The sequence below is a fragment of the Mustelus asterias genome, chromosome 33 (assembly GCF_964213995.1).
Source record: "Mustelus asterias chromosome 33, sMusAst1.hap1.1, whole genome shotgun sequence".
NCBI lineage: Eukaryota > Metazoa > Chordata > Chondrichthyes > Carcharhiniformes > Triakidae > Mustelus > Mustelus asterias.
In genome coordinates this window covers 2,636,802-2,653,083 of record NC_135833.1, presented here as the reverse complement: position 1 = coordinate 2,653,083, position 16,282 = coordinate 2,636,802, and the positions used below count along the sequence as shown (strand labels likewise).

Here is a 16,282-nt window from a genome sequence, read left to right as displayed (position 1 = left end):
CTCACTGTTACACTGATATACCCCACACCCCTCACTGTAACACTGATATACCCCACACCCCTCACTGTAACACTGATATACCCCACACCCCTCACTGTAACACTGATATACCCCACACCCCTCACTGTAACACTGATATACCCCACACCCCTCACTGTAACACTGATATACCCCACACCCCTCACTGTAACACTGATATACCCCACACCCCTCACTGTAACACTGATATACCCCACACCCCTCACTGTAACACTGATATACCCCACACCCCTCACTGTAACACTGATATACCCCACACCCCTCACTGTAACACTGATATACCCCACACCCCTCACTGTAACACTGATATACCCCACACCCCTCACTGTTACACTGATATACCCCACACCCCTCACTATAACACTGATATACCCCACACCCCTCACTGTTACACTGATATACCCCACACCCCTCCCTGTAACACTCTCTGATATACCCCACACCCCTCACTGTAACACTGATACACCCCACACCCCTCACTGTAACACTGATATACCCCACACCCCTCACTGTAACACTGATATACCCCACACCCCTCACTGTAACACTGATATACCTCACACCCCTCACTGTAACACTGATATACCCCACACCCGTCACTGTAACACTGATATACCCCACATCCCTCACTGTAACACTGATATACCCCACACCCCTCACTGTAACACTGATATACCCCACACCCCTCACTGTAACGCTGATATACCCCACATCCCTCACTGTAACACTGATATACCCCACACCCCTCACTGTAACACTGATATACCCCACACCCCTCACTGTAACACTGATATACCCCACACCCCTCACTGTAACACTCTCTGATATACCCCACACCCCTCACTGTAACACTCTCTGATATACCCCACACCCCTCACTGTAACACTGATATACCCCACACCCCTCACTGTAACACTGATATACCCCACACCCCTCACTGTAACACTGATATACCCCACACCCCTCACTGTAACACTGATATACCCCACACCCCTCACTGTAACACTCTCTGATATACCCCACACCCCTCACTGTAACACTCTCTGATATACCCCACACCCCTCACTGTAACACTGATATACCCCACACCCCTCACTGTAACACTGATATACCCCACACCCCTCACTGTAACACTGATATACCCCACACCCCTCACTGTAACACTGATATACCCCACACCCCTCACTGTTACACTGATATACCCCGCACCCCTCACTGTAACACTGATATACCCCACACCCCTCACTGTAACACTGATATACCCCACACCCCTCACTGTAACACTCTCTGATATACCCCACACCCCTCACTGTAACACTGATATACCCCACACCCCTCACTGTAACACTCTCTGATATATCCCACACCCCTCACTGTAACACTGATATACCTCACACCCCTCACTGTAACACTGATATATCCCACACCCCTCACTGTAACACTGATATACCTCACACCCCTCACTGTAACACTGATATATCCCACACCCCTCACTGTAACACTGATATACCCCACACCCCTCACTGTAACACTGATATATCCCACACCCCTCACTGTAACACTGATATACCTCACACCCCTCACTGTAACACTGATATATCACACACCCCTCACTGTAACACTGATATACCTCACACCCCTCACTGTAACACTGATATATCCCACACCCCTCACTGTAACACTGATATACCTCACACCCCTCACTGTAACACTGATATATCCCACACCCCTCACTGTAACACTGATATACCCCACACCCCTCACTGTAACACTGATATACCCCACACCCCTCACTGTAACACTGCTATACCCCACACCCCTCACTGTAACACTCTCTGATATACCCCACACCCCTCACTGTAACACTGATATACCCCACACCCCTCACTGTAACACTGATATACCCCACACCCCTCACTGTAACACTCTCTGATATACCCCACACCCCTCACTGTAACACTGATATATCCCACACCCCTCACTGTAACACTGATATACCTCACACCCCTCACTGTAACACTGATATATCCCACACCCCTCACTGTAACACTGATATACCCCACACCCCTCACTGTAACACTGATATACCCCACACCCCTCACTGTAACACTCTCTGATATACCCCACACCCCTCACTGTAACACTGATATACCCCACACCCCTCACTGTAACACTGATATACCTCACACCCCTCACTGTAACACTGATATATCCCACACCCCTCACTGTAACACTGATATACCCCACACCCCTCACTGTAACACTGATATACCCCACACCCCTCACTGTAACACTGATATACCCCACACCCCTCACTGTAACACTGATATACCTCACACTCCTCACTGTAACACTGATATACCTCACACCCCTCACTGTAACACTGATATACCCCACACCCCTCACTGTAACACTGATATACCCCACACCCCTCACTGTTACACTGATATACCCCACACCCCTCACTGTAACACTGATATACCTCACACCCCTCACTGTAACACTGATATACCCCACACCCCTCACTGTAACACTGATATACCTCACACCCCTCACTGTAACACTGATATACCCCACACCCCTCACTGTAACACTGATATACCTCACACCCCTCACTGTAACACTGATATACCCCACACCCCTCACTGTAACACTGATATACCTCACACTCCTCACTGTAACACTGATATACCTCACACCCCTCACTGTAACACTGATATACCCCACACCCCTCACTGTAACACTGATATACCCCACACCCCTCACTGTTACACTGATATACCCCACACCCCTCACTGTAACACTGATATACCCCACACCCCTCACTGTAACACTGATATACCCCACACCCCTCACTGTAACACTGATATACCCCACACCCCTCACTGTAACACTGATATACCCCACACCCCTCACTGTAACACTGATATACCCCACACCCCTCACTGTAACACTGATATACCCCACACCCCTCACTGTAACACTGATATACCCCACACCCCTCACTGTAACACTGATATACCCCACACCCCTCACTGTAACACTGATATACCCCACACCCCTCACTGTAACACTGATATACCCCACACCCCTCACTGTAACACTGATATACCCCACACTCCTCACTGTTACACTGATATACCCCACACCCCTCACTGTAACACTGATATACCCCACACCCCTCACTGTTACACTGATATACCCCACACCCCTCCCTGTAACACTCTCTGATATACCCCACACCCCTCACTGTAACACTGATACACCCCACACCCCTCACTGTAACACTGATATACCCCACACCCCTCACTGTAACACTGATATACCCCACACCCCTCACTGTAACACTGATATACCTCACACCCCTCACTGTAACACTGATATACCCCACACCCGTCACTGTAACACTGATATACCCCACATCCCTCACTGTAACACTGATATACCCCACACCCCTCACTGTAACACTGATATACCCCACACCCCTCACTGTAACACTGATATACCCCACACCCCTCACTGTAACACTGATATACCCCACACCCCTCACTGTAACACTGATATACCCCACACCCCTCACTGTAACACTGATATACCCCACACCCCTCACTGTAACACTCTCTGATATACCCCACACCCCTCACTGTAACACTCTCTGATATACCCCACACCCCTCACTGTAACACTGATATACCCCACACCCCTCACTGTAACACTGATATACCCCACACCCCTCACTGTAACACTGATATACCCCACACCCCTCACTGTAACACTGATATACCCCACACCCCTCACTGTAACACTCTCTGATATACCCCACACCCCTCACTGTAACACTCTCTGATATACCCCACACCCCTCACTGTAACACTGATATATCCCCACACCCCTCACTGTAACACTGATATACCCCACACCCCTCACTGTAACACTGATATACCCCACACCCCTCACTGTAACACTGATATACCCCGCACCCCTCACTGTAACACTGATATACCCCACACCCCTCACTGTAACACTGATATACCCCACACCCCTCACTGTAACACTCTCTGATATACCCCACACCCCTCACTGTAACACTGATATACCCCACACCCCTCACTGTAACACTCTCTGATATATCCCACACCCCTCACTGTAACACTGATATACCCCACACCCCTCACTGTAACACTGATATACCCCACACCCCTCACTGTAACACTGATATACCCCACACCCCTCACTGTAACACTGATATACCCCACACCCCTCACTGTAACACTGATATACCCCACACCCCTCACTGTAACACTGATATACCCCGCACCCCTCACTGTTACACTGATATACCCCACACCCCTCACTGTAACACTGATATACCCCACACCCCTCACTGTAACACTCTGATATACCCCACACCCCTCACTGTAACACTCTGATATACCCCACACCCCTCACTGTAACACTCTGATATACCCCACACCCCTCACTGTAACACTCTGATATACCCCACACCCCTCACTGTAACACTGATATACCCCACACCCCTCACTGTAACACTGATATAGCCCACACCCCTCACTGTAACACTCTGATATACCCCACACCCCTCACTGTAACACTCTGATATACCCCACACCCCTCACTGTAACACTCTGATATACCCCACACCCCTCACTGTAACACTGATATACCCCACACCCCTCACTGTAACACTGATATACCCCACACCCCTCACTGTAACACTCTCCTCTCTGCCTGTTGCAGCAATGGTCTGCGCCGTTACCGGTGTCTGCCTCTGATCCGTTACCTCGAAGCAGAGCCGGTGACCAGGCTGATGCCACACTCCCTGTCAGGACCCGTCTGTCTGTCAACCCATAGGTCTCAGCACTCACCGATGCAGTGTGTCCTCGATGGCCCCATCACATAGCCCGGCTTACAAGCACAACGGAAACTCCCCTGTGTGTTCAAACAGTCAGCCTTCTGGCAAACCCCCTGAATCAGGCACTCATTAATATCTGGATGGTGCATCGAGAGAGAGGGAGGGAGACAGAGAGAGAGAGGGAGAGAGAGAGAGGGAGAGAGAGAGAGGGAGAGAGAGAGAGAGAGACAGAGAGAGAGAGAGAGACACAGAGAGAGAGAGGGACAGAGAGAGAGGGAGGGACAGAGAGAGAGAGAGAGAGGGAGGGAGAGAGGAGAGAGAGAGAGACAGAGAGAGGGAGACAGAGAGAGAGAGAGGGAGAGAGGGAGGGACAGAGAGAGAGGGAGAGGATAGAGAAGAGAGAGACAGAGAGAGGGAGACAGAGAGAGAGAGGGGGAGAGAGAGAGTGGGGGGGAGGGAGAGAGAGAGAGAGACAGAGAGAGAGAGACAGATAGAGACAGAGTAAGAACGAGACAGAGAGAGAGAGTGACAGGGAGAGAGAGGGAAATACAGAGAGAGACAGAGAGAGAGAGAGGGAGAGGGAGAGAGACTCAGATAGATAGAGACAGAGTAAGAGCGAGACAGAGAGAGTGACAGAGAGAGAGAGAGACAGAGAGAGAGACAGAGAGAGACAGAGAGAGAGAGAGAGAGACAGAGAGAGAGACAGAGAGACAGATAGAGAGAGAGAGGCAGAGAGAGAGAGAGGGGCAGAGAGAGAGAGACAGTGAGAGAGACAGAGAGAGACAGAGAGAAACAGAGAGAGAGACAGAGAGAGTGACAGAGAGAGAGAGAGACAGAGAGAGAGAGAGCGAGACAGAGAGCGAGACAGAGAGACAGAGGGAGAGAGACGCACACAGTGAGACAGAGATAGAGAGACAGAGATCGAGGGACAGAGAGAGAGAGACAGAGAGAGACAGAGAGAGACAGAGATCAAGGGACAGAGAGAGAGTGAGAGAAACAAAGTGAGGCAGAGAGAGATACAGAGAGAGGGAGAGTGAGCGAGCAAGAGAGAGAGAGAGAGAGATAGAGAGAGGCAGAGAGAGAGGGACAGAGAGAAACAGAGCAAGACAGAGAAAGAGAAGATGAAACGAAAGGGGGACAGAGAAAAAGGGACAGAGAGAGAAAGCGGAACAGAGACGTCAGGAGAAAGACAGAGAGAGGGAGGAGGTGAGAGTGAGAGAGAGCGAACGAGCGGGTAAGAGAGGGGGAAACAGAAAGAGGGAGAGTGGGTGACAGAGGGAGAAAAATCCATCATTATTTTACAGCATATTCTGCCCCGAGTTACCGCAGCATATTTACTGAGGGGTGGCACAGTGGGTTAGCACTGCGGCCTCACAGGGACCCGGGTTCGATTCCCGGCTTGGGTCACTGTCTGTGAGAACTCTGCACGTCCTCCCCGTGTCAGCATGGGTTTCCTCCGGGTGCTCCGATTTCCTCCCAATAAGGGGCAATTTAGCACGGCCAATCCACCTAACCTGCACATCTTTGAACACTAAGGGGCAATTTAGCATGGCCAATCCACCTAACCTGCACATCTTTGAACACTAAGGGGCAATTTAGCACGGCCAATCCACCTAACCTGCACATCTTTGAACACTAAGGGGCAATTTAGCACGGCCAATCCACCTAACCTGCACATCTTTGAACACTAAGGGGCAATTTAGCACGGCCAATCCACCTAACCTACACATCTTTGAACACTAAGGGGCAATTTAGCACGGCCAATCCACCTAACCTACACATCTTTGGACACTAAGGGGCAATTTAGCATGGCCAATCCACCTAACCTACACATCTTTGAACACTAAGGGGCAATTTAGCATGGCCAATCCACCTAACCTGCACATCTTTGAACACTAAGGGGCAATTTAGCACGGCCAATCCACCTAACCTGCACATCTTTGAACACTAAGGGGCAATTTAGCACGGCCAATCCACCTAACCTACACATCTTTGAACACTAAGGGGCAATTTAGCACGGCCAATCCACCTAACCTACACATCTTTGGACACTAAGGGGCAATTTAGCATGGCCAATCCACCTAACCTACACATCTTTGAACACTAAGGGGCAATTTAGCATGGCCAATCCACCTAACCTGCACATCTTTGAACACTAAGGGGCAATTTAGCACGGCCAATCCACCTAACCTGCACATCTTTGAACACTAAGGGGCAATTTAGCACGGCCAATCCACCTAACCTACACATCTTTGAACACTAAGGGGCAATTTAGCACGGCCAATCCACCTAACCTGCACATCTTTGAACACTAAGGGGCAATTTAGCACGGCCAATCCACCTAACCCGCACATCTTTCGGACTGTGGGAGGAAACCGGAGCACCCGGAGGAAACCCACGCAGACACGGGGAGAACGTGCAAACTCCGCACAGACAGTGACCCGAGCCGGGAATCGAACCCGGGTCCCTGGCGCTGTGAGGCAGCAGCGCTAACCCGCCGTGCCGCCCCACATGTACACAAATCGGTTGCCGCGTTCTCTATACTCCGGCAGTGAATACCCTTCAAGCTCTCTGTCTGTAAGGTGCTTTGGCGAGGTCCTCGCGACAGTCTTTATTATCGCTTCGCAATTCCAGTATTTTATCCCCTGCGTGCGTTTGGTTATGGGACAGGAGATAGATAACCTCAATCCAATATTCCCACCTGCCCCCCACTTCCCCGATAACCCTGCCAACTCCCCCTTCCCCTCCTCCTCCCCAGGGAATGGGTGGTTAGCTTATCTCAGCACAGGCGGAGGATCTGACATGCTGGGACAAGGCACTTACCCTGGCAGTGGGTGCTGTTGAGTCTCTTGTGCCCCTGAGGACATTCCATTCCACCCACGATTCCGGTCTTTGGATCAGCCAAGTCTGAGGAGGGAAAAAGGATGGGTTCAATTTCATGTCCGCGACTCTTGTTCCTCTCTCCACAGATGCTGAGTGACCCGCTTAACATGTCCAGCAATCTCTGGCCAGGTAAAGACCTGATGTGGAGATGCCGGCGTTGGACTGGGGTAAACACAGTAAGAAGTCTCACAACACCAGGTTAAAGTCCAACAGGTTTATTCGGTAGCAAAAGCCACACAAGCTTTCGGAGCTCCAAGTTGGAGCTCCGAAAGCTTGTGTGGCTTTTGCTACCAGGTAAAGACCAACAGAGTAAGGAGTCTTGCAACACCAGGTTAAAGTCCTACAAGTTTATTTGGTAGCAAAAGCCACGAGCTTTCGGAACAGGCTGTCCCTTCGTCAGGTGGGTGGGAGTTCTGATCACAAACAGGGCACAAAGACACAAACTCAATTTACATGAATAATGATTGGAATGTGAGTCTTTACAGCTAATCAAGTCTTAAAGGTACAGACAATGTGAGTGGAGGGAGCATCAAGCACAGGTTAAAGAGATGTGTATTGTCTCCAGACAGTACAGCTGGTGAGAATGAACACCGCTCGACAATCGCCAGGCAAGACTGTTCTCTTCCTGTTGGGGAGCACTTCAGCGGTCACGGGCATTCGGCCTCTGATATTCGGGTAAGCGTTCTCCAAGGCGGCCTTCGCAACACACGACAGCGCAGAGTCGCTGAGCAGAAACTGATAGCCAAGTTCCGCACACACGAGGACGGCCTCAACCGGGATATTGGGTTCATGTCACACTATTTGTAACCCCCACAGTTGCGTGGACCTGCAGAGTTTCACTGGCTGTCTTGTCTGGAGACAATACACATCTTTTTAGCCTGTCTTGATGCTCTCTCCACTCACATTGTTTTGTTTCTTAAAGACTTGATTCGTTGTAAGTATTCGCATTCCAACCATTATTCATGTAAATTGAGTTTGTGTCTTTATATGCTCTGTTTGTGAACAGAATTCCCACTCACCTGAAGAAGGGGCTTAGAGCTCCGAAAGCTTGTGTGGCTTTTGCTACCAAATAAACCTGTTGGACTTTAACCTGGTGTTGTTAAACTTCTTACTGTGTTTACCCCAGTCCAACGCCGGCATCTCCACATCGAGATTTTGCACATCCAGGCAGGTTGTGGGGGTTCTGGAGACAATACTGCGCCCAGTTCTGGTCGCCACACTACCAGAAGAACGTGGAGGCTTTAGAGAGAGTGCAGAGGAGGTTTACCAGGATGTTGCCTGGTATGGAAGGCCTTAGTTATGAGGAGAGATTGGGTAAACTGGGGTTGTTCTCACTGGAAAGACGGAGGATGAGGGATGACCTAATAGAGGTGTATAAAATTATGAAAGGCATAGATAGGGTGAACGGTGGGAAGCTTTTTCCCAGGTCGGTGGTGACGTTCACGAGGGGTCATAGGTTCAAGGTGAGGGGCGGGGGGAGGTTTAACACGGATATCAGAAGGACGTATTTTACACAGAGGGTGGTGGGGGCCTGGAATGCGCTGCCGGGCAAGGTGGTGGAGGCGGACACACTGGGAACGTTTAAGACTTATCTAGATAGCCACATGAATGGAGTGGGAATGGAGGGATACAAAAGAATGGTCTAGTTTGGACCAGGGAGCGGCATGGGCTTGGAGGGCCGAAGGGCCTGTTCCTGTGCTGTATTGTTCTTTGTTCTTTGTTTATCACCAACAACCAGTCCTGGTCCCTCCACGCTGACGCTATAGATAAGAAAGCCCAACAACGCTTCTACTTAAAGTTTAATCTTTATTTATTAGTCACAAGTCGGCTTACATTAACACTGCAATGAAGTTACTGTGAAAATCCCCCAGTCACTACACTCCGGCTGTTCGGGTTACACTGAGGGAGAATTTAGCACCGAACCAGCACGTCTTTCAGACTGTGGGAGGAAACCGGAGCACCCGGAGGAAACCCACGCAGACACGGGGAGAACGTGCAAACACCACACAGACAGTGACCCAAGCCGGGAATCGAACCCGGGTCCCTGGCGCTGTGAGGCAGCAGTGCTAACCCGCTGTGCCACCGTGCTGCCCTTGGCTTACATTAACACTGCAATGAAGTTACTGTGAATGGGCGAGAGCTTCAAGTTTTTAGGTGTCCAGATCACCAACAACCTGTCCTGGTCTCCCCCACGCCGACACTATAGTTAAGAAAGCCCCCCAATGCCTCTACTTTCTCAGAAGACTAAAGGAAATTTGGCATGTCAGCTACGACTCTCACCAACTTTTACAGATGCACCATAGAAAGCATTCTTTCTGGTTGTATCACAGCTTGGTATGGGGCTCCTGCTCTGCCCAAGACCGCAAGGAACTACAAAAGGTCATGAATGTAGCCCAGTCCCATCACGCAAACCAGCCTCCCATCCATTGACTCTGTCTACACTTCCCGCTGCCTCGGGGAAAAGCAGCCAGCATAATTAAGGACCCCCACGCACCCCCGGACATTCTCTCTTCCACCTTCTTCCGTCAGGAAAAAGATACAAAAGTCTGAGGTCACGTACCGACCGACTCAAGAACAGCTTCTTCCCTGCTGCTGTCAGACTTTTGAATGGGCCTACCTCGCATTAAGTTGATCTTTCTCTACACCCTAGCTATGACTGTGACACTACATTCCGCACTCTCTCCTTTCCTTCTCTATGAACGGTATGCTTTCATAGAATCACAGAATCCGAACAATGCAGACGGAGGCCATTCAGCCCATTGAGTCTGCACCGACAAGAATCCCATCTAGCCCTTTCCCCGTAGCCCCACATATTTACCCCACTGATCCCTCTAACCCACACATCTTTGGACACTAAGGGGCAATTTAGCATGGCCAATCCACCTAACCTGCACATCTTTGGACACTAAGGGGCAATTTAGCATGGCCAATCCACCTAACCTGCACATCTTTGGACACTAAGGGGCAATTTAGCATGGCCAATCCACCTAACCGGCACATCTTTGGACACTGAGGGGCAATTTAGCACGGCTAATCCACCGAACCCGCACATCTTTGGACACTAAGGGGCAATTTAGCATGGCCAATCCCCCTAACCCGCACATCTTTCGGACTGTGGGAGGAAACCGGAGCACCCGGGGAAAACCCACGCAGACACGGGGAGAACGTGCAGACTCCACACAGACAGTGACCCGAGCCGTGAATCGAACCCGGGTCCCTGGCGCTGTGAGGCAGCAGTGCTAACCCACTGTGCCACCGTGCCGCCCTACAGGGGGGTTTCAGGGACGTGTAGGGAGGCCCCCCCTCATGGGGAGGCCAGAGATTTCCCGTCGACAAAGGCCTATGCTGGTCGGGGCCACACAGGATTTGCTTTCGGCCCTGGCGGGGAGTCTGTGAGTGGAAAAGAGGACAGGGCCCCAGGTGCGGCTGAGAAAACATCCACTTGGGCCAACAAAGTGAAAGGATGTTGCACTGCTGGGAGAGACAGCAGCCAATAGGCCATGAAAAGGCCTTCGCGGTGGCTCGAAGCCAGGGGCTGCGTTCCCAACTCAGGCCTCACACCCACTCCCTCTGGCTCTGCCTTTCTGTATTTTTACCAGCTGGTTTCACAGGCTGGAAAACAATTGTAATCTCAAGCTTTGACTGAGCGAAACCAGCAGACACTATCTCCAATCAGGGCAGGACGCCAGTTAAAGAATTCACCGAGATTCCCCTCCTTCCCCCGCCACCCTGTGACAGTGCGGCAGAGTGGGGCGGGGGGGGGGGGGGGGGGCCTTCACTTCCATCCTCCACTCCTGCTCCAGATACTCATGTCTAAAAGCCAGCACGACATTGCCCAGGGTCAGTGCTGAGGGAGCGCCGCACTGTGGGAGGGTCAGTGCTGAGGGAGCGCCGCACTGTGGGAGGGTCAGTGCTGAGGGAGTGCCGCACTGTGGGAGGGTCAGTGCTGAGGGAGCGCCGCACTGTGGGAGGGTCAGTGCTGAGGGAGTGCCGCACTGTCGGAGGGTCAGTGCTGAGGGAGTGCCGCATTGTGGGAGGGTCAGTGCTGAGGGAGCGCCGCACTGTGGGAGGGTCAGTGTTGAGGGAGTGCCGCACTGTCGGAGGGTCAGTGCTGAGGGAGTGCCGCATTGTGGGAGGGTCAGTGCTGAGGGAGTGCCGCACTGTCAGAGGGTCACTGCTGAGGGAGCGCCGCACTGCCAGAGGGCCAGTGCTGAGGGAGTGCCGCACAGTCAGAGGGTCAGTGCTGAGGGAGTGCCGCACTGTGGGGGGATCAGTGCTGAGGGAGCGCCGCTCTGTGGGAGGGTCAGTGCTGAGGGAGTGCCGCTCTGTGGGGGGATCAGTGCTGAGGGAGCGCCACACTGTGGGAGAGTCAGTGCTGAGGGAGTGCCGCACTGTGGGAGGGTCAGTGCTGAAGGAGTGCCGCACAGTGAGAGGGTCAGTGCTGAGGGAGTGCCGCATTGTGGGAGGGTCAGTGCTGAGGGAGTGCCGCACTGTCGCAGGGTCAGTGTTGAGGGAGCGCCGCACTGTGGGAGGGTCAGTGTTGAGGGAGTGCCGCACTGTGGGAGGGTCAATGCTGAAGGAGCGCCGCACTGTGGGAGGGTCAGTGCTGAGGGAGTGCCGCATTGTAGGAGGGTCAGTGCTGAGGGAGCGCCACACTGTCAGAGGGTCAGTGCTGAGAGAGTGCGGCACTGTGGGAGGGTCAGTGCTGAGGGAGTGCCGCACTGCCAGAGGGCCAGTGCTGAGGGAGTGCCGCACTGTGGGAGGGTCAGTGCTGAGGGAGCGCCGCACTGTGGGAGGATCAGTGCTGAGGGAGCGCCGCACTGTGGGAGGATCAGTGCTGAGGGAGCGCCGCACTGTGGGAGGGTCAGTGCTGAGGGAGTGCCGCATTGTGGGAGGGTCAGTGCTGAGGGAGTGCCGCACTGTCGCAGGGTCAGTGTTGAGGGAGCGCCGCACTGTGGGAGGGTCAGTGCTGAGGGAGTGCCGCACTGTGGGAGGGTCAGTGCTGAGGGAGCGCCGCACTGTGGGAGGATCAGTACTGAGGGTGCGCCGCACTGTGGGAGGGTCAGTACTGAGGGAGCGCCGCACTGTGGGAGGATCAGTACTGAGGGAGCGCCGCACTGTGGGAGGATCAGTGCTGAGGGAGTGCCGCACTGTGGGAGGGTCCGTACTGAGGGAGCGCCGCACTGTGGGAGGATCAGTGCTGAGGGAGCGCCGCACTGTGGGAGGGTCAGTGCTGAGGGAGCACCACACTGGGGGAGGGTCGGTGCTGTGGGAGCGCCGCACTGTGGGAGGGTCAGTGCTGAGGGAGCGCCGCACTGTGGGAGGGTCAGTGCTGAGGGAGTGCCGCACTGTGGGAGGGTCAGTCCTGAGGGAGCGCCGCACTGTGGGAGGATCAGTGCTGAGGGAGCGCCGCACTGTGGGAGGCTCAGTGCTGAGGAAGCGCCGCACTGTGGGAGGCTCAGTGCTGAGGAAGCGCCGCACTGTGGGAGGGTCACTGCTGAGGGAGTGCCGCACTGTGGGAGGCTCAGTGCTGAGGAAGCGCCGCACTGTGGGAGGGTCACTGCTGAGGGAGCGCCGCACTGTGGGAGGATCAGTACTGAGGGAGCGCCGCACTGTGGGAGGATCAGTGCTGAGGGAGTGCCGCACTGTGGGAGGGTCCGTACTGAGGGAGCGCCGCACTGTGGGAGGATCAGTGCTGAGGGAGCGCCGCACTGTGGGAGGGTCAGTCCTGAGGGAGCGCCGCACTGTGGGAGGATCAGTGCTGAGGGAGCGCCGCACTGTGGGAGGCTCAGTGCTGAGGAAGCGCCGCACTGTGGGAGGGTCACTGCTGAGGGAGCGCCGCACTGTGGGAGGGTCAGTGCTGAGGGAGCGCCGCACTGTGGGAGGGTCGGTGCTGAGGGAGCGCCGCACTGTGGGAGGATCAGTGCTGAGGGAGTGCCGCACTGTGGGAGGATCAGTGCTGAGGAGGGGTTGTCCGAATAACAATGTAAATACATTGTATAAACTCAAATGAATTAAAATACATGCGAGAAGGACTCGGTTGGGGGCAGTCGGTGTAGTATCAGGGTGGGACTGAGTACGGTACCGCCCACACAGTGATGTAAGGGAGCACATGACCTGCCGCTGAGGTTCAGTCTCGCGGTGGACAGAGACATGTGTACAATGAAGCATGTAATATAGCTCCGAGCTGGAACCCGTCACCGGAGGTGTGTACACCGTTCTGGTAACTAATAAGCGCAGACGGTTAACTTGGCCATGGGACCCAACCTGAGGGTGTCCGACGCGTGAAGACGCTCATCGCGAAGATAGATAGTTCTTCGCATTCCCTTGCATCTGTTGCCCATTAAAAACAAACCTTAAATCCGTGCCTGGCATTCCTCGGGCCGTCAGATAATGGGAAGAGTTTTCCGATTTCGTTACCTTATCTGAACCTGGTGTCGGGCTTGTTATGTAAGGATGGAGGCAGCCAGCTCTTCCCCTGGCCGTGGTTGGCCAGTTAACTACCCCTCCAAACTGGATGTCTCTTCCTCCGCTCACAGAGCGCAAACCTGATCTTTTCTCCCCCTCTTATTCCCTTCCAGTACTTACATCGAATGGTCGCGGCAACACCATGACTTGTTCGCTTGGGAATTCGCCCCCTTTGCAAGCAGCTGTCCGGGCCTTTCTTGTCTTGTTGCCAATGCTACGCGTGTGCCAGTTGGAAGCAACTGCAGCGAATGGACCAACTCAACCCTCGCCCTGAGGGAGCAGACGATGGGGGAGGTGATGGCCCAGTGGTATTATCGCTGGACTATTAATCCAGAAACTCAGCTAATGTTCTGGGGAACCCAGGTTCGAATCCCGCCACGGCGGAATTTGAATTCAATAAAAAATATCTGGAATGAGTATCTGGGAGGGATTGTGGTTGGTGCAGACTCAATGGGTCGAATAGCCTCCTTCTGCACTGTAGGATTCTAAGAAGAATCTACTGATGACCATGAAACCATTGTCGATTGTCGGAAAAACCCATCTGGTTCACTAATGTCCCTTTAGGGAAGGAAATCTGCTGTCCTTACCCGGTCTGGCCCACATGTGACTCCAGAGCCACAGCAATGTTTGCTGATGACACCACCGTAGTGGGTCGGATCTCAAACAATGACGAGACAGAGTACAGGAATGAGATAGAGAATCTGGTGAACTGGTGCGGCAACAATAATCTCTCCCTCAATGTCAACAAAACAAAGGAGATTGTCATCGACTTCAGGAAGCGTAAAGGAGAACATGCCCCTGTCTACATCAACGGGGACGAAGTAGAAAGGGTCGAGAGCTTCAAGTTTTTAGGTGTCCAGATCACCAACATCCTGTCCTGGTCCCCCCATGTCAACACTATAGCTAAGAAAGCCCCACCAATGCCTCTACTTTCTCAGAAGACTAAAGAAATTTGGCATGTCCACTACGACTTTCACCAACTTTTACAGATGCCCCATAGAAAGCATTCTTTCTGGTTGTATCACAGCTTGGTATGGGCTCCTGCTCTGCCCAAGACCGCAAGGAACTACAAAAGGTCGTGAATGTAGCCCCAATCCATCACGCAAACCAGCCTCCCATCCATTGACTCCCCGCTGCCTCGGGAAAAGCACAGTAAGAGTTTTAACAACACCAGGTTAAAGTCCAACAGGTTTATTAAATAAACCTGTTGGACTTTAACCTGGTGTTGTTAAAACTCTTACTGTGTTCACCCCAGTCCAACGCCGGCATCTCCACATCGGGAAAAGCAGCCAGCATAATCAAGGACCCCCACGCACCCCCGGACATTCTCTCTTCCACTTCCTTCCTTCGGGGAAAAGATACAAAGGTCTGAGGTCACGTACCGACCGACTCAAGAACAGCTTCTTCCCTGCTGCCGTCAGACTTTTGAATGGACCTACCTCGCATTAAGTTGATCTTTCTCTACACCTTAGCTGTGACTGTAACACTACATTCTGCACCCTCTCCTTTCCTTCTCTATGAACGGTATGCTTTGTCTGTACAGCGCGCCAGAAACAATACTTTTCGCTGTATCCCAATACATGTGACAATAATAAATCAAATCAAATCAAATCAGATCACTGTGGGTGACTCTCAACTGCCCTCAGAAATGGCCCTAGCAAACCACTCAGTTGTAAACCCACAGCACGAGGACTGCAGCGATTCAAGATGGCAGCTCACCACCACCTTCTCAAGGGATGGGCAATAAATGCTGGGCCCAGCCAGCGACGCCCATGTCCCACGAATGAAGCAGGTGGAGGTGAGCTGCCTTCTTGAACCTTAGACAATGTGGTCTTCGGCAGGGAGTTCCAGGATTTTGACCCCAACGACAGTGAACGGAACGGCCGATATATTTCCATGGAAAATGGTGAGTGACTTGAAGTGTAACTTCCAAGTGATGGGGGTAAATGGGTGTTATTCTGGTTGGCGATCAGTGACTAGTGGTGTGCCTCAGGGATCAGTGTTGGGACCGCAATTGTT

The 16,282-nt window shown here is 52.6% G+C and overlaps 1 protein-coding gene across 2 annotated transcripts in view; it reads right to left on the bottom strand.

Moving 5' to 3' along the window:
- ltbp3 (latent transforming growth factor beta binding protein 3) overlaps positions 1–16,282 on the bottom strand; it is a 238,262-nt gene that overhangs the window by 86,137 nt on the left and 135,843 nt on the right. For both annotated transcript variants that reach the window (XM_078200930.1, XM_078200931.1), the window contains exons 5-6: positions 7,736–7,819; positions 4,926–5,048 (exon numbers count right to left, since the gene is read on the bottom strand). In XM_078200930.1, coding sequence (XP_078057056.1) covers positions 4,926–5,048; positions 7,736–7,819 — 207 coding nt within the window. The remainder of the gene's footprint in view (positions 1–4,925; positions 5,049–7,735; positions 7,820–16,282) is intronic.